This window comes from Synchiropus splendidus, chromosome 8 (genome assembly GCF_027744825.2).
Source record: "Synchiropus splendidus isolate RoL2022-P1 chromosome 8, RoL_Sspl_1.0, whole genome shotgun sequence".
Taxonomy (NCBI): domain Eukaryota; kingdom Metazoa; phylum Chordata; class Actinopteri; order Syngnathiformes; family Callionymidae; genus Synchiropus; species Synchiropus splendidus.
This window is the reverse complement of record NC_071341.1, coordinates 18137232-18156659: the sequence shown is the minus strand read 5'-3', so window position 1 is coordinate 18156659 and position 19428 is coordinate 18137232. Positions and strand designations below refer to the sequence as shown.

Sequence of the window (19428 nt, the reverse complement as noted above, 5' to 3'; positions counted from 1 at the left end):
AAACAAATATGTCTCACCAGAATTCATCCAAACTGTTTTTTTTTTGTCTTTCGAATTTTGAGCATTAAGGAATTCAAGTCAGTTTTGTGAAAAATTAATTTTAAAAAAATCATCCAAATCTGTCCATAAAACTTCAAGTACACAGGCGGAGGTGAAATATATAAAAAAAAATTTTTAAGTGTAAATACATTCAGGACTTAATGGAATAGCAATCAAGACTGAACAGTGACTCAGCCAATGAGATTGCAGCCCGCTGGTCATGTGCTCATGACAGCAACATCAATGGCAACCAAACCGAGTGATGCGGGATCAGTGAGTATATAAACTATTTTACACGTGAACTTGGTGCTCACAATTTAAAGCTCTCGTGGGGCACATGGAATGTCACACAATCACCAGGACTATTGCAATAAGTCATCTTGAAGTATCTAACCAGCGCATCTGTTTGAGTCGTGGTTCTGAAGCGGAAACGATGAATCAAAAGCGATGAAACATTAACTTGCGTTATTAAGCGGCGCCTGTGTAACAACGGTGTCGGCGAATGACGCCCCCTGCTGGCCGTCCCGCCGGCCTCAGCAGTAAAGCCGACGTGTCCCACTCTCTCGGCAGCCTGAGCGGACAGATGGAGGCTCCCACCACCGGCAGTATGGAAGGAAGCGGAGCAATGGCAGAAAACCCGTTTGAACCGTACTTCGAGTCACTTCGCCAGCAACTGGAGGACCAGGACCCGACGTTTGTCATCGCGGTCATCGTCGCTATCGCAGTGGTTGTCATCACCTGCCGTGAGAACTCACCGTTACTGCTGGGTGTAGCATTAGCTTAGCAACAATGCCAGGCCTCATGAAAGTTGCCTCCCCCCTGTCTGAAAGTTTATCTGCTGCCGTGTTTACGTGACGGTTGAATTTCTCACGTAGCCCATTTTTATACGTAATTGTTTTAAACATGACGCGTTTGAATAGCGTTTTCTGAGTTAGCATGTGGCTAGCTGGTTAGCTAAAGGAGCTGTCACTTGCGCACCACCTGTCCTGACTGTCCCGGAGTTCTAACCGTGGTTTTGCTTCTCTCGCAGTTTTTCTGAAATACACGCTCACGAGTAAGAGTGTGAGAAGTGCTGTGCTGCTGGTCGGCCTGTGTGATTCGGGGAAAACGCTTCTCTTCTGCAGGGTGAGAAACATCCTCTGTGGCTCCAAACAGACACATGAATGTACACAGACCAAAGAGCGTCATCCGTTTGTCTGTTTGTGTTGACAGTTGCTGACAGGAGGATTCAGGCGGACGCAGACCTCCATCACAGATAGCAGCGCTCCGTACAAAGCCAAGAACGATCGGGTATGTTAACGGTTAATTAATCGCAGGTTAATGTTTATTGAAAAGGTGGTTGGACCGTAGAACCTCTTTAACTCCGCGGCTAGTGTTACACTATCAAACACTTAAGTCACTCTGAGAAGCCAAATTTATTCCTCAGTCTCTGGATCAACAAAACAGATTCAGAATTACAAATGCACGTGGTTTCTTTGCTCATTGTCCTAAAAGGTAAATCTTAAATCAAAAGTCTGTTGTAGTAGGAATACAATGAAGTTGGGGGCACATTAATAATATTTCATTGTGTTTATAGGGCAGCACCTGGACTCTGATCGACCTGCCGGGTCATGACAGTCTCCGCCCACAGTACTTGGACAAATTTAAATCTGCTGCCAGGTGAGCTTTGATATTTGAGCGAAAGAATGAATGCTGTAGCATGGGGATGGGCGATAACTTATTGTACACGATATACCGCCAAACACAATCTCCACCATGACAATTCTGCATCTCACGATAAATTTGATAAACACACGGCTCACTCGCTGCATTGGACCTGCACACATGAACATGATGAGACAGAGACCGCACTGCTCTCTCCAGCTCTGCTGCTGCGACAGCCGACACCGGCGTGTGACAGTTGTGGAGATTGTGGTGGACTTTGGGTCGCAATCATAGTTTTGAAATTATTTTTAATACAGGGAACCTTTGATAAAGACACTGGTCGACTCTGAGTCTCTGGATCCGTGTTTATTTTATGAGATGGAGTGGTCCTCGTGGGTTCTCTGATGCCGTTCACATCCACACATGCAGGTCTCCCGCTGCGCTGGCGCCTTGGCGACACACCGTGGTATTGCACGGAGCTCTGCTCCGGTATTGGCGGCGGCGTCCTCTTCTGCGTCCCCATTAGGGCTCACTGATCACGGACACACTCTCAAAGGCAGCGCTAATGCTACGGCCCGGCATCAGTCAGGGGCCATCAACAAATTCCAATTCAAAGTGGTCAAAGTATTGGTGAAATCTTCAATAAGGCAATGGAAAACAAGCATTTCAGGAGAGAGAATTGTGAAAAGGTTTTTCATCACACAAGACAAAGGACTGACAGTTTGTATAATGATTCTGAGAATGGAATATGACTGAATGATCATTTACTCACATTATTTCTAATATTTCTTCAATAGCATCTAGGAAATGTGCCCAGTCTGGTCCATAGTTAAAGTCAACTGTTCAGAGACATGAGATACAGCAGACACACGGCTCAATTTAACCCCTGAATAAAGCTGGCAGAGCAGCCTGTCGGACACCAGCGGCTTCTACCAGTGACGCGAAACATTGAATTTCTCATCTCTACACTTGGTTAGCTATTATATTTAAGCATAAACAAATAATGATGTTGGAGACAAACTCAACTAATAAGTTTCATCATAAAACAGTTTCAAGAGAGACTGCAGTGTCCAACACATGGAAGAGAATGAAAATGTATTTATCCTGAGAATTATCGTGTGTCCATGGTTTCAGGGCCATCGTGTTCGTGGTCGACAGTGCCATTTTCCAGAAGGAGATCAGAGACGTGGCCGAGTTCCTGTACGTCCTCCTGACAGACTCGGTGATCTCAACAAACGCCCCGAACTTCGTGATTGCCTGCAACAAACAAGGTGAGGACCCCTGTCAAGGTTCTTCCAATGGGCACTGAAGTATAACACTGTTTATTTTTGCAGACATCACCATGGCCAAATCAGCTAAACTGATTCAGCAGCAGCTGGAGAAAGAGCTGTGAGTAACACCGCCTGCCTGACTTTGTCATTTTTAATGCTTCAACGGACAATTTCCAAATGTTGAGCTTTGATAAGTAAATGACGTGTAGTTGAGTTGCAGACCAGTGACATAGCAAGTTTCTCTCTTGTGAAAACGTCTGGTCCTAAATGTTTTGTCTGTCTGAGCCAAATTACATGAGAGGTCGTAGCTCTTTCTGAAAACACAATAGGCCTGTATGTAAACTGATTTATGTTATGGGGCAAAGTGAGACAATCAAAAACCCACTGAAGGGAACTCCTTCATGTTCTGGTTGAGGTCATGTGGTTTTCATCTTCAGTTGAAGAGTTGTTTTCCACAGTCATTCTGACAGCATTTGACAAAACAAAATGCATTTGTCCTCAACAAAAATCAAAGATAGAAACGAGTCATCCGAAAATAAGAAACTGTCCACATAGACAAACACTGGTTCAGACCCAGACGTGCTGCTCATATAGTTGCTCTCTCACTCAACACAAACATGTCAACAGATTGCGACACATATATCAAACAATTGACTCTTTTGCTTAACAGTGTTGCTGTTTTTAGGCCTGAGTTTTGAAGGAACTGTGGCCAACAGACAGCCAGACTTCCACATAAGATGCAGCAGCATGTGTTCTCTGCGACAGTGGGTTTCCAGCTCCCACATGGAAGTATTTTTAAAAGATAATATCTGACACCACTAACTTCTTAGGTTAAGAGACACCAGGACCAGGAACATATTCAAATCTGAGTCATTTTCATATATACCACACTCGATATGAGAGGTCAAAGAAGCTTAAGTGAATTGACGTCTATATGTGTAAGACGCTGGTGGTTCCTCTCACAGGAACACGCTCCGAGTGACCCGCTTGGCGGCGCTCAGCGCTCAGGACGGCTCTGAAGCAGGAAGCGTGTACCTCGGGAAGAAAGGAAAGGACTTTGAGTTCAGCCAGCTTCCCATGAAGGTGGAGTTCCTGGAGTGCAGCGCCCGCGGCAGCAAAGGAGAGGAGGGTGATGCTGATATGGAGAGCCTGGAGAGAAGTCTGGCCAAGCTGTGAACACCCCATCATGAACACGGCAGCTTTCATGACAACATGGATGTGAACATGGAAGCTGATGAACTCTAGCCCGCTGTACAATCAGGTGTGGACATCAGAGCTGACTCGAGAAACACAGCCGATGGTGTTTTGATCCGATTTTTTTTTTTCACTGCCAATAGTTTGAAACCAGGGTTTGGATTTTCTGCTGCTTGTTTTCAGACTTATTTAAAACAATATAAGGCTTTTCAGAAGACTGTCAGTGTGAGATCATTCAGATGTTACGGCTCAGAATCAGAGTAAGTGAATAAAGAGTTTTGTTTTGTTGACTTGAAACATAAAAAGTGCCTTTGATTCAACATACTTTGAATTCATCAAGAGTTAAGTTCATTATTTGGCTGGTTTAATGACGCATGTGAAAATTTGTGACGAGTCTTGTGAACACTTTCAATGGAAAGTTAGGTCAAATAAATAATGCGTTTCCGGCTAGAGGGTCTTTAACAGGTTTGGATAGGTTGCTTGAAACATCAAGGACAGCCACAGTGAAATATGTGTTGGTCCCTAGCTCATTCCGACTGAGCAGTACCAAAGAATGAAACCATTTTAATCGACTGAACGCCACTACTGATTTGGAAAAAAAGAGCTGTTTTCCATTAACTATTTTTAGGGGGGTGAGGTAAGTCAATTTTTAGTCAAGAGGTTCATAAAAACTAAATCCATCAAAAGAAATGAAATCGAGTTTATATAACAAAGTTAAAGAGTGAAATATCACCCACAGTTTATGATTTTTCTTTCTCATAAAATGTGCCCTGTTGTAATAAAACAGGGGTTTAATGGATTTTGAAGTCTTCAAACTGTTTTGACTCTGCCAGGGAGGAAGTTGTGCTCGGGATTTATGCCGTAGGAAAAACAAAAGAATATGAATCAGAGGTTCTGCTTGTTTTTACTTAATGACTTTGCGGTGTTGTAAATTGAACTGGTCTCTAATCTACAAAGAAGCGCAGACTCATTAAAACGCCACCTCTTCTTGCTGAAAATGAACACAGTGCTTTACAGTTTCTTTCATTACAAACTCACGTCACAGAGTAAATGGGGGATCATGCTGCGTCATGGACACACACTCACAAAATAATCTTATTTTCTATAAAAAGCAGAAGTGTATTACTCAGTGCTTTTGAGCAGGAGTGGAAGCTGAGTCAGCATTGTGAGTGGATTCACAGTCCCGTTAGGGGGTAGACGGTTAGACTGTCACTCTGATCTGCAACCACTAAACTGGCGTTGCCTTTGAGCAAGGCAGGGCTTAACCAGTTGATCTTGTCTCCGTGACTGAAAGTCATTTTGGGAGTTGAGAAGTTTAGAGTTTCGGCCGCGGCCTCCTCTGCTTCGGTCTGTGAGGTTGTCGCTTTATCCCGAGACTTGGCTTTGCCCTTCTTACGTTGACCTCCTGACCCTTGACCTTTACTCTTCCCCCCCGGAGTCACGACCGGGTGCTTGCTCACGTCCCAGAGGGACACCTGTCCGTCGTTTCCGCCTGTGGCCAGCCAGTAAGGGTGGGAGAGAAAGCTGAGGAAGTGGGCTTGCGAGGCCCCCTGACTGTGTGCCTTGATCGCTCCCAGCTGGCCCAGTTTGGAGCCACTGCCGATGCGCATCAGGTGAACGCGTCCGTCCTCTGCCGCACAGCCGACCACGTTTCCACAGGAAGACACAGAGACGCAGTGAGCCAACGGAGGGTTGAACAGTTGACCCGGACGCTGCTGCTGCTGGTCGTCTTCTTCTTCAGCCACGTCCTGTAGGCTCAGAGTCCAGAGGGGGCGGGTCTTCTGCAGACCCCACAGCATCACCTGAGAAAACCCACGATGAGTGAGTAGTCCATCTGATTTCCCTCAGTATCTTAAGAGATTGGGTCTCACCTGCATATCCAGTCCAGCTGACACAATGTTGTTGGGTCTTTGTGGTCTAAACGTCACAGAGGAACAGATGTTAGTGTGTCTGCGAAGAGTCCGGCACACTTTCCCTCCAGGAAGCTCCAGAACCCTCACGGCTCCAGAGTCGTCTGCCACAGCCAGAGATGACCCACTCTCACTCACTGCGACAGAATTAATCTCCTCCTCCCCAACATGCTTGAAGTCCTCCACCACTGTCTTCAAGTTGCGGGGGTCCAGAACACTGACACTGTCTCCGTGCGCCATGAAAAGCAAAGCAGGAGCAGCAGGTGAAAACGCCACACTGGTGACGTCTTCCTCGCTGGAGAGCGTGAGGTGGCCGACAATTGATCCTTCCTGACTCCACAGCGCCACCTCTCCTCCTTCGCCCCCTGAAGCCAGGAGTCCATCAGAGTGAGGAGACTCTCCGACACACAGGACAGACGAGGAGTGGGCTCCACACCACCTCACACCAGCCATGGCGACTCTACATGAGAGAGAAACACGTTTCAGATTGATGCAGAACCTCGCTGGCTCTCTTAAAAAACTCGCCTGAAACGTGGACACGTGTCAAAAATGTATCTGTCAGCATCACACAAACACCACGGTGAAACTAGGTTCAACTATAGGACCATAACTACACCACCAAACAATTCACTGGACCCAACACAAGAAGCACAGTCTCAATAGCAAGATTAAGCAACGCATTTGAAAACATTATACAACTATCTGAGGAAGAAAAACGCCTTACACTTAGAGAACCAGTAGCGTCTTATTCCGCAAAAAACATGACATGCAGAGATGACAGCTTTTTTAAACTTCAGAATTGTTCCTTGCTAGCACGTCAGTTAGCTTCCATGTGCCGTGCAGTCGCCGGACAATGACGTCATCAACTAGCGTTTGTTTTCTTTTTGACGCTAATGTCGTTGACCGTAAGATTATCTGATGTTTAAAACATATGTGTGCTTTACTCTGACCACTGCTCGCCGTTAAATGTCTTACTTAACAGTAAAAAAATATATTTTTGGAATATTAATTTTGGTTAGTTTCTCTTATACTATAAAACGGTTGAGAGTTTGATTGAATGGATTGAACAAACGTACAAAAATTACTCATCATTGAACGATATAAAAAAAAATATATAAATATATATAGAGTACTAAATACACTGGAATGATTATTTAAACAAGGACATTTAACTTACATTAGTTGCAAAGGTACATACTTCAGTGTATACGTAACTAGTAAGTGCAGTAATTGTAGACTAAACAGTGTTCAAAACCCTCTTAATATAAAGCTACTTCAAACACAAGTGTACTTCTTTTTGGTCCAAGATAGTTCTTCACATTCAATAATTTAGACAGATTAAGTTCTCATGCACAAATGTATCGATTTAGTGTCAAAACACTGCGATATGCGATACATTTAAGTGACTTATGTATGTCCAGTGTGCGTGTATGGATTCATAATTGTGCTGCCCGACCCCTCTTGTCCCCCACTAGTCCTTCCACAATGGCTCCCCTCAGCTGATTCATCCAAAGCCTCAGATCTGATGAGTGTGTTCGATTTCTGGGTCAGTGAGCATCATGTCACCCCGGTGAATAGAGAGCAGAGAGGACCCTTAGCTGGGGACGCCCACACTTTTTCTCAACTGCTGACACACTGTGTTCACTCTCAGAACAGCGTCACTGTGAGTACCTGGCTGAACGTTTTTGAAGTGTATAACCTGTCACGATTGTGTTGCAAACAAATGAGGAGCCTGTAATTTTTTTCCTGCCTCTGCTTTTGTGAGAAATGCTTCTGTGTCACTGCAGGATTCTGGGACGCCAGAGACAATGAGGTCGCCGTATTTCCCAGCCAGGTCAGTGCTCTTCCGCAAGGAGCCAAACGGGGTGACGTACAGAGTCCCGGCCTTGATCTACCTGACCAGGTCCAACTCCTTCCTAGCCTTTTGTGAAGAGCGACTCAGTCCGTCCGACTCTGAGGCTCACCTGCTGGTCATGAGGAAAGGAACCTTCTACAGGAACTATGTGGAGGTCAGGGAGACATTTGTACACTGCTGTCAAAGCAGAAAAGTTTTCAAGAACTTCCTGACATCATTTCACCATTACATTTTATCATTTTAAAAGTAGCTGAATTAGTTGTGTTTCTCAATTCAGCCGAAAGCTAATGATGTGATTTTAACATTGTTATTGATAGAAATAATAATATTCATCTGGTCATCTTAAAAACAAAACAGAAAAAACACTCTTCTTCCTGATCCTTTGGTGTGTTCTTGTTTGTCTCAGTGGGGGGACATGCGGGCCGTGGCTTCTGCGTTCCTGCCGGGTCACCGCTCCATGAACCCGTGTCCGGTCTATGATGAGTTCACTGGCACACTCTTCCTGTTCTTCATCGCCGTGCTGGGTCAGACCTCCGAATCCTTCCAGCTGGTGACTGGGAAGAATGTGACGCGCCTCTGCTTCATCTCCAGCACCGACGACGGAGACACGTGGAGTCCGGTCACCGACCTCACCAAGAGGGTCATCGGAGACACCATCAAAGGTTCAATTGTCCACTGTGTGTTGGTGTTGGGGTCCTCACTTCTGCCTGTGTCTTCACAGACTGGGCCACTTTTGCTCTGGGACCTGGCCATGGCATCCAGCTGAAGTCAGGTCGCCTGCTCGTTCCTGCGTACGCCTACCACATCGAGTGCCGGGAGTGTTTCGGGCAGCTGTGCCAGACCACGCCACGCGCCTTCTGCTTCCACAGTGACACCCATGGGCGAACCTGGACTTTTGGGGAGGCGGTTCCTGGACCTGAGAGTGTGGAATGCCAGATGGTGTCAGTGGATGAGGAGGATGGGACCAATGTGTTGTACTGTAATGCCCGCAGCCGACTGGGGTTCAGGGTTCAGGCTCTGAGTGTGGATGATGGAGCGGCGTTTCAGGAGGGGCAGCTGGTGCAGAGACTCGTGGAACCAAGAAATGGGTGCCATGGAAGCATCGTGGGTTTTCCCTCCCCCTTGCAGCAGTTTCCCTCCCATCAGTGGGGAAACAAGCAGCGTCACTGGACCTCCAGCCCGTCCTCACCCACTCCCTCAACCCAAAGCCCCCACACCTCTCCTGCCTTTCTCACTCCGACCTGGGTGGTCTACTCTCACCCAACATCGACAAGCGCTCGGATGGATCTGGGCATCTTTCTCAGCGTATTCCCCAGAGATCCGGACAGCTGGCGTGGCCCATGGGTGATCTTCGAGGGTCCCAGCGCCTACTCCGACCTGGCCTACCTGGAGCTGCCGTCCCCACCCGGGGCCCCTCCTGTCGTGGCCTTCGCATGCCTGTTTGAATGTGGCACCAGAACAGCTTACGACGAAATCTGCTTCAGCATCTTCACTCTCTACGAGCTTATTGATAACCTTCCTCGAGAGCAGCAGCTGAATGGCCGGAGAGAGAGACAGGAAGGCGGAAGAGGTTCTCACCAACACGTCCAGCAGAGGAGGAGCAAGCGCAGTGGGCTGTGCTGCATGCTAAGCTAGGGTTTTCACACCATTACACAGTATCTTAGCACGTAATTTATGTTTATTTTTCATAGCATCGTTACGTATTTTTACACTTACCATATAGGAACTTTCAATTTACACATGTGGTTTCACTCCAGTTCAATATGTTAGTTTAAAATCTCTAAGGTTGCTTTTAAAGGTCAAGCATTTTAGCTCCTAAAAACTGTCAAGTTAATCATTTAGATTTGTACAAGAATATTCATCCATTAAATTAGAATCTACTAGGGAAACTCTAACCCCCCTTAATGAAAAGCTTATTTGGAGCTTGTTTATTCGTGTTACAGCAGGAGTTCAGGGGTTGGACAAAATAACGGAAACACCTTAAGGTGTCTCCATTATTTTGTCCAACCCCTGTAGCTCTGTTTCAGCTCAATGAATTTCTCATACTGAAAACATGCTGAACATGTTGCGTTCCTTTGATGTCCCGTCAGCGTTCAGCATGCTTTTTAAGAACTGAAGTAACTACTGAGGGATCTGGTCGGTGACTCACTATGAAGGTGTTGAAGTGTTGAAGAGTCTTTGATTCAGAGAAAGAGCATCAATGGTCAACAGAGAAGGTCAGATGCCGTTGTACTGTAGAGCAAGAGGAAAGTTCCTAGTCAGACAGTGTGCTACTGTAGGAGGAGGTCCGGAGCGACAGAGAAGCATGTGAGGGTTGCGCAGAACGGAGTGATTCAAGATGAGAGTAGGATTATATGAGGAGTCAGCTTTTCTTGGCAGGTTAGAGTTGACCCTCCATGGACTGTAAGAGGAACGGCAGTCAGAAGAAGTGAGTGAGAATACATATGAAGGAGAGGGAACAGACGAAGAGCGTCAAATTCACATTTAGGTTAGTGATGGACGAAGGAGTGGAAAAGTGAAGACGACAACAGAGCGAGAGTTGAGAGTGACATTGTCAGAGATAAAGTAGGCGTGGAGAAGTTTGGAGACAAAGTCAGAGTGGCCAGATGCTTTTGGACCTGTGGAGAGGAGAGACATGATGAAGACTGGAGATAAGGAAGACAGGAGTGAGGAAGGAGGATGATTGAGATGTGGCAACCCCTGATGGGAAATGTTGAAAGAAGGTCTATAAAGATTCCAGGAGGATTCATGTCCTACCGCATGATTCGACCGTTGAACTGGAGTGATACGTTGCTTAACAATACTGAGTAAAGTCTTGATCACTGCAACATATTTTTAGCGCGACAGATTATAATTGTAGTGATTCTAAATCTTCAATGAAACGTCTACGCTGTGTATGACGCTGAGTTTCCCAGCTAATGAGCTCACATCAGTCCCACCTGGTGCCCCAGCAGAGAAGACAGCAGTGTGCAGCGCCATCCCAGTGAAGAGCAGATAAAGTGGTGCTGTTTGTTTGGTCAGGATTTCTGAAAAAAAGGAAACCACAGGCTCTGGACTTCCTCTCCCTCCTCCACGATTATATAACTGCACTCCAGCAGGAGGGTGGTCAGCCGTCCGCCTGCAGACCCGCCGGCAGTTGCTCCTTCTTCCTGGCCGAGAGGCACGATGACTTTGTGGCTGGTCTTTGTATCGGTGGCGTTTGCTACAGCTGTGGAATCTGGCACCATCAACTCCACGGATCAATCCACCAGCGCTCAAGTGACCGTCAAACAGGTGAGCAAAATTCAATCGGGGCCGTAGAAAGAACAAGGAAGACTAGTCCTTAAAATAAAACATGTATTCTGTCAGAGTCATAATTACATCAGTACAAAATCCAGCGGTCCAAACAGAAGGCTCGCAGTCACTCCACATGATCTCTCTGGGACATTAAAATCAATCTAATAAATAGGTCACAGTTCTGCCAATGACGGGTGAGTTAAAGTCTGACAAGCAGGTCAGTTCTTCCACTTGTTCTTCTTGGCTGGCAGCTGACCTGTAGCCTCCAAGTACTTGTGTACCAGCTCTTCTTGAGTCGTGGGCAGACAGGGCTGGTATCTGCTGTAATCCATCGTGTACTCCCCTTTTCCCTGGAAACACAAACACATGTTGATAAAAACAACAGTTGAGGGTGACCTCAGCGACTCCAGCTGTCAGAAGTGCGCCGGCAACTTACCTCCGTGTTGGAGCGCAGTTCTGTCGAGTAGCCGAACATGTCGTTCAGTGGGATCTGTCGAGGGAAGGAAGGGCTTTGTTTAGACTCTGATGATTCTCAAGGTCCCTGCGGGGGGCTTGACTCACGTCAGCGTAGAGAGTGAAGTATCCTTCCGCGCCGTCTTGTCCCGTGATGACTCCGTGGCGACGGTTGACCCCGGCGATCACCGTTCCCTGGAATTCCTGAGGCGCCACGATTTCCACCGACATGATGGGCTCCAGGATGACGGTGTTGGCTTTCTCCATGGCTGCAGAGAGCAGGTGACGTGAGCAGCTTTGCTGGTGCCCTCACGGTGCGAGACTGAGAATACAGACCCTGCTTTAGAGCGCCTTCTCCTGCGCGGATGAAGGAGATCTCATTGGAGTCCACCATGTGATGCGCTCCGTCTTCCAACACAAATCGGATTCCAGAAATCTTGTGGCCACTGAGGGGTCCTTTCTCACAGGCCTCTCTGAAACCCTGAGCATCATGGGAAATCGCTATAAGATGTCCTCATTCCACACATTACACAAACAGTTGCACAAACCTTCTCTACGGCAGGAACAAACTGTTTTGGGACGTTGGTTCCCACTGTTTGGTCTTCAAACTCTACTTTGGTGAAACTGTCCGAGTCCAGAGGCTCCAGGGTGCCGATGACTTTACCGTACTGACCAGAACCTCCAGTCTGCTTCTTATGCGTGAATTCAAAACTGGAAGAAAATTGAAGAAGATTGTCAGCAAATAATGGTGGTAGCCGTTTTCACTAAAAAACAAAAAAAAAAGGAAGCTTGTACTGACGGTTAGCAACAACAAAGTCTTAAAAATATATTGAGATTACAATAAAAAAAAAAAACCTAGCAGGATTTATGTAATTTTAGAATTACGTTTGAAGGATACACATTGAAGGATATCCATCTATAAACGTCAATATGAGGGCAAAAAGCAGTGCTGTCTCTTTAAGAAGGGGCGGGGGCCAAACAGGAAGACGGAAGTCAGTCAGCCACAGTGAACTTTCCACTCCAGAGTCAAGCTCACACAGCAGCACTCCTTCTAAATCCAAACATTTCAGTTCAGCCTTTCACTGTTGTTGAAGAAGTTTAGAACCGTTTCTCTCTGCTCCTATCTGAACTTGTGTGGATGAAGTTCCACCCTCTTGTTACCTGAGGGTCAAAGTTCTCTGCTCCTCCTAACTTTTATTCACTAGACTGAACAACAGGAATCAATTGTCGAGCAGCTGGCGGAGGATGTGATGGCGACCGGCGATCTGAACCCAAGTCACTACCCGGCTCAGAGAGCTGCTAAGGTGGTCCAGCATCACCTCAACACCCGCTTCGGCTCACCCTACAAGGTGTTCGGCCTCAGGACGGTCAACAGTGGGTACGCAGAGGTCAGTGCGACACAAAGCCGCCGCCTGGCATGTGTATTTAAAGAGTCTTCATGAAGCTTTATCATCCAGGATGTGGAGAATTCTGGGAGAAGATACAAGCTGGAGCTGACGGTGCAGGAGTTCCTCAGCAACGTGAGCCTCCTTTTAGATTTTATTTCATTTTTTAAATTGATGAAACAAGTGATCAGACTTTTCGGAGTCAGAAATAAATGGTTTAGAATTAATAAAGCAAAAAATGCTTAAAATAATTTCCCAGTATTGGCGCATTAATATTTTGTTCTGAAAAGGATTAATCACAGCCCAAATAATTGTATTTGTTTAGTCAAAATGTACAGTCGGTGAATTATTTCTCTCAACAACAGCAATTCTGGTTGTAATGAGGGGATGTGATGAATAAGAAAATATCATTATTGATACATCATATAATTCCATCTGAGCCAAAAATGACAGAATCAATAAGTCATTTGATGAATTCTGGATTAAAATAAATAATTACATGTTAATGTTGTGATATTATTACCACATTTTACATGTATTTATACAGTTATGCATGCAAATCTTTATACATTTATACTAAAATATATCTTTTTCTATTTATTTTGTTCCTATTGAAAGGAAGGAAAGAAGTTTTTAGGAAGCCTGTAGAATGAGCTAATGGACGTTGTACATATGTCACATAAGTTATACAACGCATACAATACTATGTTGACACAGGTGCAGTAAAGATGAAATAGTGAGTCACGTGTTTGTAACTCAGAAGACAGAGGTTTAGGTGTTCAGTTCAAATCTGTCTCATACACTGAACTGGTCCGGTGAGATTGGACCTGAATGATTGAGTAGAGCCCACACAGGCTTTTAGGCATTCAGTTTTCTGTTGCAACCTTGACTCAATGCTCTCCCTGGTAGCAACTGGACGACGCCTTCTCTCCCCGCCTACTTCTTATCTTTGACTTTTCTATAATCCCACTAGTCTTCAGTCAAGTGCTCGGCCGAGGTGTTCTTCCCCACTGAAAAAGGTCAAGGTGCTCCTCAAGTTGATGTCACTGGTGAGGACTTTCAGAAAATCAACGCCTCGGAGGAGGAGGAAGCTCTGTACCAGAAATACAAGGCCAACACCGAACTGCTGTCTGCAGACCATCTACCCGGTATGAAGTCATGAGTTTCGTCCTTGACTCTGAGCCAGCTGTCGTCACTAACTTTGACTCCTCCGACATCAACAGATAGCCACGGGCACATGGAGCCGGAGATGAAGCCCTTCTGGCACCTGGGATCGGTGGCGTCCAGCTTTGTCATGCTCCAGGAGTCCACAGAAGAGACCCTGTACAACATGGCTCAGGTGGCCAACGTCACACAGCTGGTGAGCGCTTCTCTGCTGACCTCCATCTGAGAAACTCAATGATGTTTCACACCGTCTGTGTTCAGGAAACGGAGAAGGAGCAGCTGCAGTTCGATTATCACGTGCTGCTGCATGACATGGTGTCACAGGTAAAACCTCTCTATTCTCTGACTCTCCTAAAACGCAAAGCATTAAGGACTGATTTATGTCTTGCAGGAAATAATCCACTGGAAGTTGCTAGTCACCTGGTCTCCTGCAGAGGGAGTCAAAGTGCCACAGATGACAAAGCTGCCTCATCGCCATCAATGAGAAGAGACCGCTGCCAAACTGTATTCACTCACCTACACGTCTTCTAGTCAAACACCAGTAGTTGTTCACATGTTTAGAAGAATAAAGTGTGAATCTTTACGGCTGCTCACTGAGCGTGTGTTCACCATGACAGTACTTACGGAACAGCGTTTGTGATCGTCTCTCTGAAAGCCACTTTGGGTTTTCCCAACACGCAGGGGCAGTTGTACTCACGCTCCATTCTCTAAAATACCAACACATGATTCATTTACGCAGCAGACGTCAGACACTTCCACCTGCTGATGGCAGCTCTACCTGAGAGTAGATGTCCAGATGGAGCTCGCCCATGCCTGAGATGATGGTTTCTTTACTTTCCGTGTCAAAGTGAACTCTGAATGTCGGATCTTCTCGCGTGAAACGGTTGATTCCTTTGGAGAATTTGTCCAAGTCGTTCTGACCAAACACAAGAACGATGTCAGGTTTCAACCTCTGACGGCCCCGGTGGTGAAAGTATCCGGTACCTTGTTGGTCGGCTTCAGTGTCATGGAGATGACTGGTTCTGGGACGTGGATCGACTCCTGCAGGACAAAAGGACAGAATTGAGAATAGCAACGGTAACTACAGCCACCACACAATAGTCTTGAATTGAAGTCCCTGCAAGTGCGCCCCTTCGTGGAAGTGACAGATATTGACGCTGGGTATTGGTCATGGAAGATATTTTGGCAGAAGGTACAAGACACAAATATACTTTAACTGATAAAGTTTCACAACTTGAGCTAATATTGAAGCATCTCACCATCGAGAGATTCGCGCTGGTCTTCGAGGTGAAGGTGTCTCCGCTCGCGCAGTCAATTCCAAACAGAGCACAGATGTCTCCAGCGTACACCTCGTCTACATCCTAAACACAGACGTAACATTTAAAATGAACTGTTCTTGTGGTGCTGCTAAATGACTGACTCAGCAGTTTTTTTTCCTATGCATGTTCTCTGCTCTCACCTGCATCTGGTCAGCGTGCAGACGAACAAGCCTCTGCACTCTGATCTTCTTGCATGTTCTCGTGTTGTAGATGTACTCCCCTTTCTTCACACAGCCCTGGTACACTCGCACATATGTCAGCTGACCAAACCTGCCGGCCTAGCAGCAGGAGACCGGAGGTTTCATTGACAGTGAATGATGGCAAATTCACAGTAAAACAAAACAACCATGATGCACTTTGACTTGATGTTTCCCAGAATGAACTGGCATCCTACCTCCAGTTTAAAGGCCAGACCGACAAAAGGGTTCGCAGAGTCTCTGGCAGGGTCCATCTCAATCTTTGATGATTCATTGGAGTCCCTGAAACCACACATAAATTAACCTGGTTTACTCTATTTTTCTGGATCTTTTTGAGAGCAAGACAAATCCATTCAATGTTGACACATACTCAGTATTAAGGATTGCATAGTTTTTGACTTCTGTAGGATTTGGCAGGAACTCCAGCACAGCGTCCAGCAGAGGCTGAACCCCCTTGTTCTTTAGCGCCGTGCCCACCAGGACAGGAGAGAAAAGGCGCTGCACAGTGGCCCGGCGGATCGCCGCCTGAGGAAGAGGAGATTCTCTCAGAGAGTATCAAAATGAAACGCATCACATGTCATTTAGAGCAGTGATTCTCAACCATAGGGCCGAGGCCCATGGCTGGGCCACCAGCGCCCCCTAGAGGGCCACTAGAACTTTTTTGTTTTACAGCTCTGGGCCACGACAAGCTCAGTTTTAAAACACAATCCACATACGGTGGCAGTAGTGTATCATTGAATTGACTTGACAGCTGCAAATCTGTGATAGTTACCAACTATGGAGAAGTTCTTGAAAAGAAAAAATCATAAAGAAAGTGATGGAGCCCCCAACAGTAAAACCTGTTCACCTGTTGGCGTGTTTTTAAAAAATTTTTTTTTAACATTTTAAGGTAATACTTTCATTTACACTTTTCTTAAGAGTTTATTTATGAAAAAGAAAACCTTTTGCAATATGTAGATGTTCTGTTATTGTATTTATTTTATTCAGAATTTTACGTTTTTTTCAATTTTTTAAGACTAAGTTGTTGTTTTTTTTCTTTTTTCTCTTTAGTAAATTTGATGAACATGACCTGTTCTGCTGCTGGTTGGACTTTTCAATGACAATGACATGGATTCATGTCATTTTGAAAGGTTTGTTCGGTTTGTTTACATGCGTGGTTATTGAACACTATTCCTTGAATGGGCCCCAGATCCATTTGTTCTGGAAAAGGTGGGCCCCGAGATCAAAAAGGTTAAGAACCCCTGAATTAGCTGATGATTTTAGACTGGCTTTGCATGTAGTGCTGATGGCCACAGAGCTCAGTCATGCAGCAACAATGGTGAAAGAGCATCATTAATCACATCAAAAAGAGAAATGTCATATGCCAGAGTTTGTATTGTAAAATGTAGTTTCTAAATAAGCTCTTAGCCACAAACAAACCTTTAAATCGTCATTAGTTGGAACCTTCTCCTCCAGGAACATCTCTCCTAAAATCTCATCAACATTGGCCACACACTCCACCAGCTCCTGCCTCCGCTCGGCAGCTTCGGCACGGAATTCTGCCGGAATCTCATCATAGCGAATGGACTGGCTGCAAGAGGAGAGAGCTTTCTGACTGCTGAACGACTCTCAAATACATATTAAGTCTCGAATAGGTAATGAACTGAACATAAGGCGATATTATCATCTCATACCCAAATGGTCCTTCAAAATAAATACTCCGCTCCTCGATGAGATCGATGATGCCGCGCATGTTTCCCTCCACACCCATTGGGATGTTCACAAACGCAGAGTTGTGGTTCAGTTTGGTTCTGATGAAACACAAAACGTTAAAACATTTGGAGGCAAAAAATAAACTCAACTCTTCAACTTTCTTGACATATTAGCATGTCAAAGACCATTGTATGTTTGACAAGGACTTAGAGGCCGAGCGGCATGTTGTCATGACTCTTTGTCACGCAGCATGGGTTTTATTTACACAGGGATTGGTGGCTGTACCTGAGCTGCTGCAGGGCTCTGGCAGGGTTCGCACCCATGCGATCCAGCTTGTTGATAAAGGTGAGGAAAGGGACGCTGTAGCGTTTCATCTGCCGGTTGACTGTCATGGTCTGACACTGGACCCCTCCCACAGCACACAGAACCAACACGGCTCCATCCAGGACACGCAGCGCTCGCTCCACTTCGATGGTAAAGTCCACGTGACCTGAACAAAGAAGAGGCAGAGACTTGCGTCAAATGATGGTGATGTGAGACAGTCATTTAGAAGAGAAAAATCTCAAATGAAAACACAATGCCTTCTTCTTCTACATCAGTCCAGGAGCCAAAACTAGAGCTCGAGCAAATATTCGCCAACTGGACTTTGATATTCAAACAACAGTGAGACTCGTCAGTTGAACTTTGTGAATTAACTAATAATAGAGTTGACTTCATCTGGTCGAATAACTTGATATTCTGTCTAAACAGGTATGAGAACTAGGAATATTAAACATTGAAAAATTGTTTAGAAAATGTGACAAATGTGCTCATGTTAAAATGTCCCTTCATATCTACGTAAGATGAGCCGTCTCTAATGCGACATTAGAAAACCTGTATGCCTTCATGGTAGTGAATGGAAGTGAATTACTTTGACTTAATTCAGTGGTTGTATTTGTACTTACAAACTTGATGTTATCATAATATTTCATACCACCAGCGTACGTTTTTATTTAAATAAAATAACTGCTTCATTTGAATCTGAGTAATCAGTTTAACAATGAAATACGACGTATATTTTGAGTTAGGTACAGGACATTTATTATTTAAACGATTTTATACGTTGCATTTGTCTTTTGCACAGTGAATGGTGCATTTAAAATGAACGTACCTGGCGTGTCAATGATGTTGATGTTGTGATTCTTCCACATGGTGTAAGTAGCAGCAGACTGGATGGTGATCCCTCTCTGTCTCTCCAGCTCCATGGAGTCCATTGTAGCCCCCACACCATCCTTGCCTCTCACCTAGAGCGCAGAAAACACGCTAAAATAACAGGAACACGGTGAGAAAACACACACAGCTGCAGCAGACCTCGTGGATCTCTGCTATTCTGCCGGTGTAGTACAAGACCCTCTCGGTCAGGGTGGTCTTCCCTGAGTCGATGTGAGCTGAGATTCCGATGTTACGGATCCTTTCATTGGGAAAAAACCCAGAGGAACATGGCCGACAACTGTCAACAAGGACCTGAATAAAACAATAAAGGATGGTTAGCGACCACGTAGCAGCTAGTTTTACGCCTCGTTATATAAGATCACCTTTTTAATCGTGACGCTCCCTGGAGCCAAAATGTGCTTCTTTGCAAGGGAAAGTCCAACGCGAAGAACCCTCATGTTGTAAGCAGCTCGGTCGGGCCGTGGTTTTGGAAGACTTGGAGTAAAACAACCCCCAAACAACCCGGTGAATGTCACGCTGAGACCCGGTGGTTGTGAAACAAGTTCCGGGTCTACGGAATCTCGCAAGGGTCAAAGAAAGTCGTGTTTGCGATTGTCACTGTTGAGGAGGAAAACTAATTCCTGAATTGCACTTAGTCATAATTATTACATCAAAACCAATAATAATAAAAATAAAAAAATAGATATTCGTGACTTCTAATCCCCCATTCTACTAATTGCCACATGGGGCGCAATGGAACCACAACATATATGCAACAACTCTCAACTTGATCCGAATAAGAGAGAACATTGGATTTCATCATTTCCCCCTTGAATTT

The 19428-nt window shown here is 45.4% G+C and overlaps 5 protein-coding genes across 7 annotated transcripts; 3 read left to right on the top strand and 2 right to left on the bottom strand.

Moving 5' to 3' along the window:
* The first annotated feature begins 399 nt into the window (after positions 1 to 399).
* srprb (SRP receptor subunit beta) lies at positions 400 to 4472 on the top strand. The gene is made up of 7 exons (XM_053874125.1): positions 400 to 782; positions 1070 to 1164; positions 1252 to 1329; positions 1616 to 1698; positions 2818 to 2954; positions 3018 to 3072; positions 3920 to 4472. The coding sequence occupies exons 1-7, from the start codon at positions 542 to 544 to the stop codon at positions 4128 to 4130; spliced, it is 900 nt and encodes a 299-aa protein (XP_053730100.1). The 5' UTR covers positions 400 to 541; the 3' UTR covers positions 4131 to 4472.
* wdr53 (WD repeat domain 53) lies at positions 4238 to 6911 on the bottom strand. 2 transcript variants are annotated; one of them, XM_053874118.1, is made up of 3 exons: positions 6197 to 6372; positions 6020 to 6065; positions 4238 to 5950 (listed from the first exon to the last, which is right to left on the bottom strand). In XM_053874118.1, the coding sequence occupies exons 1-3, from the start codon at positions 6226 to 6228 to the stop codon at positions 5324 to 5326; spliced, it is 705 nt and encodes a 234-aa protein (XP_053730093.1). In that variant the 5' UTR covers positions 6229 to 6372; the 3' UTR covers positions 4238 to 5323. The 2 variants fall into 2 exon arrangements, with proteins under 2 accessions (XP_053730093.1, XP_053730092.1); XM_053874117.1 differs by adding an exon at positions 6783 to 6911 and having other exon boundaries at positions 4248 to 5950; positions 6020 to 6518.
* Positions 6912 to 6917: 6 nt separating this feature from the next.
* On the top strand, positions 6918 to 9806 carry neu4 (sialidase 4). The gene is made up of 5 exons (XM_053874116.1): positions 6918 to 6963; positions 7534 to 7721; positions 7846 to 8067; positions 8320 to 8575; positions 8635 to 9806. Exons 2-5 carry the CDS (start codon positions 7584 to 7586, stop codon positions 9546 to 9548), a joined length of 1530 nt encoding a protein of 509 aa, XP_053730091.1. The 5' UTR covers positions 6918 to 6963; positions 7534 to 7583; the 3' UTR covers positions 9549 to 9806.
* A 129-nt stretch (positions 9807 to 9935) lies between these two features.
* lxn (latexin) lies at positions 9936 to 14770 on the top strand. 2 transcript variants are annotated; one of them, XM_053874127.1, is made up of 7 exons: positions 9936 to 11186; positions 12878 to 13030; positions 13100 to 13162; positions 14001 to 14175; positions 14251 to 14387; positions 14453 to 14515; positions 14583 to 14770. In XM_053874127.1, the coding sequence occupies exons 1-7, from the start codon at positions 11079 to 11081 to the stop codon at positions 14673 to 14675; spliced, it is 792 nt and encodes a 263-aa protein (XP_053730102.1). In that variant the 5' UTR covers positions 9936 to 11078; the 3' UTR covers positions 14676 to 14770. The 2 variants fall into 2 exon arrangements, with proteins under 2 accessions (XP_053730102.1, XP_053730101.1); XM_053874126.1 differs by having other exon boundaries at positions 12848 to 13030; positions 14583 to 14766.
* On the bottom strand, positions 11240 to 19314 carry gfm1 (G elongation factor, mitochondrial 1). The gene is made up of 18 exons (XM_053874113.1): positions 18974 to 19314; positions 18750 to 18902; positions 18550 to 18682; positions 17685 to 17889; positions 17381 to 17497; positions 17127 to 17277; positions 16078 to 16232; positions 15905 to 15989; positions 15651 to 15788; positions 15451 to 15552; positions 15176 to 15232; positions 14970 to 15107; positions 14816 to 14898; positions 12191 to 12353; positions 11979 to 12123; positions 11751 to 11911; positions 11626 to 11679; positions 11240 to 11539 (listed from the first exon to the last, which is right to left on the bottom strand). The coding sequence occupies exons 1-18, from the start codon at positions 19046 to 19048 to the stop codon at positions 11408 to 11410; spliced, it is 2247 nt and encodes a 748-aa protein (XP_053730088.1). The 5' UTR covers positions 19049 to 19314; the 3' UTR covers positions 11240 to 11407.
* Between the last annotated feature and the right edge of the window lie 114 nt (positions 19315 to 19428).

What these genes read in the sequence shown, in the direction of transcription:
- srprb (XM_053874125.1), top strand. Translation starts at nt 542, where the DNA reads ATGACGCCCCCTGCTGGCCGTCCCGCCGGCCTCAGCAGTAAAGCCGAC. An exon ending in AGTGGTTGTCATCACCTGCC is followed by an intron (nt 783 to 1,069) that starts GTGAGAACTCAC and finishes CTTCTCTCGCAG; the next exon opens with TTTTTCTGAAATACACGCTC. An exon ending in GATTGCCTGCAACAAACAAG is followed by an intron (nt 2,955 to 3,017) that starts GTGAGGACCCCT and finishes TTATTTTTGCAG; the next exon opens with ACATCACCATGGCCAAATCA.
- wdr53 (XM_053874117.1), bottom strand. Translation starts at nt 6,511, where the DNA reads ATGGCTGGTGTGAGGTGGTGTGGAGCCCACTCCTCGTCTGTCCTGTGT. An exon ending in CAGCTGGACTGGATATGCAG is followed by an intron (nt 5,951 to 6,019) that starts GTGAGACCCAAT and finishes GGGTTTTCTCAG; the next exon opens with GTGATGCTGTGGGGTCTGCA.
- neu4 (XM_053874116.1), top strand. Translation starts at nt 7,584, where the DNA reads ATGAGTGTGTTCGATTTCTGGGTCAGTGAGCATCATGTCACCCCGGTG. An exon ending in ACTCTCAGAACAGCGTCACT is followed by an intron (nt 7,722 to 7,845) that starts GTGAGTACCTGG and finishes GTGTCACTGCAG; the next exon opens with GATTCTGGGACGCCAGAGAC. An exon ending in TCTACAGGAACTATGTGGAG is followed by an intron (nt 8,068 to 8,319) that starts GTCAGGGAGACA and finishes TGTTTGTCTCAG; the next exon opens with TGGGGGGACATGCGGGCCGT.
- lxn (XM_053874126.1), top strand. Translation starts at nt 11,079, where the DNA reads ATGACTTTGTGGCTGGTCTTTGTATCGGTGGCGTTTGCTACAGCTGTG. An exon ending in CTCAAGTGACCGTCAAACAG is followed by an intron (nt 11,187 to 12,847) that starts GTGAGCAAAATT and finishes TTTATTCACTAG; the next exon opens with ACTGAACAACAGGAATCAAT. An exon ending in TGCAGGAGTTCCTCAGCAAC is followed by an intron (nt 13,163 to 14,000) that starts GTGAGCCTCCTT and finishes TAATCCCACTAG; the next exon opens with TCTTCAGTCAAGTGCTCGGC.
- gfm1 (XM_053874113.1), bottom strand. Translation starts at nt 19,048, where the DNA reads ATGAGGGTTCTTCGCGTTGGACTTTCCCTTGCAAAGAAGCACATTTTG. An exon ending in CCAGCGCGAATCTCTCGATG is followed by an intron (nt 15,233 to 15,450) that starts GTGAGATGCTTC and finishes TTTGTCCTGCAG; the next exon opens with GAGTCGATCCACGTCCCAGA. An exon ending in CACTGAAGCCGACCAACAAG is followed by an intron (nt 15,108 to 15,175) that starts GTACCGGATACT and finishes GTGTTTGGTCAG; the next exon opens with AACGACTTGGACAAATTCTC.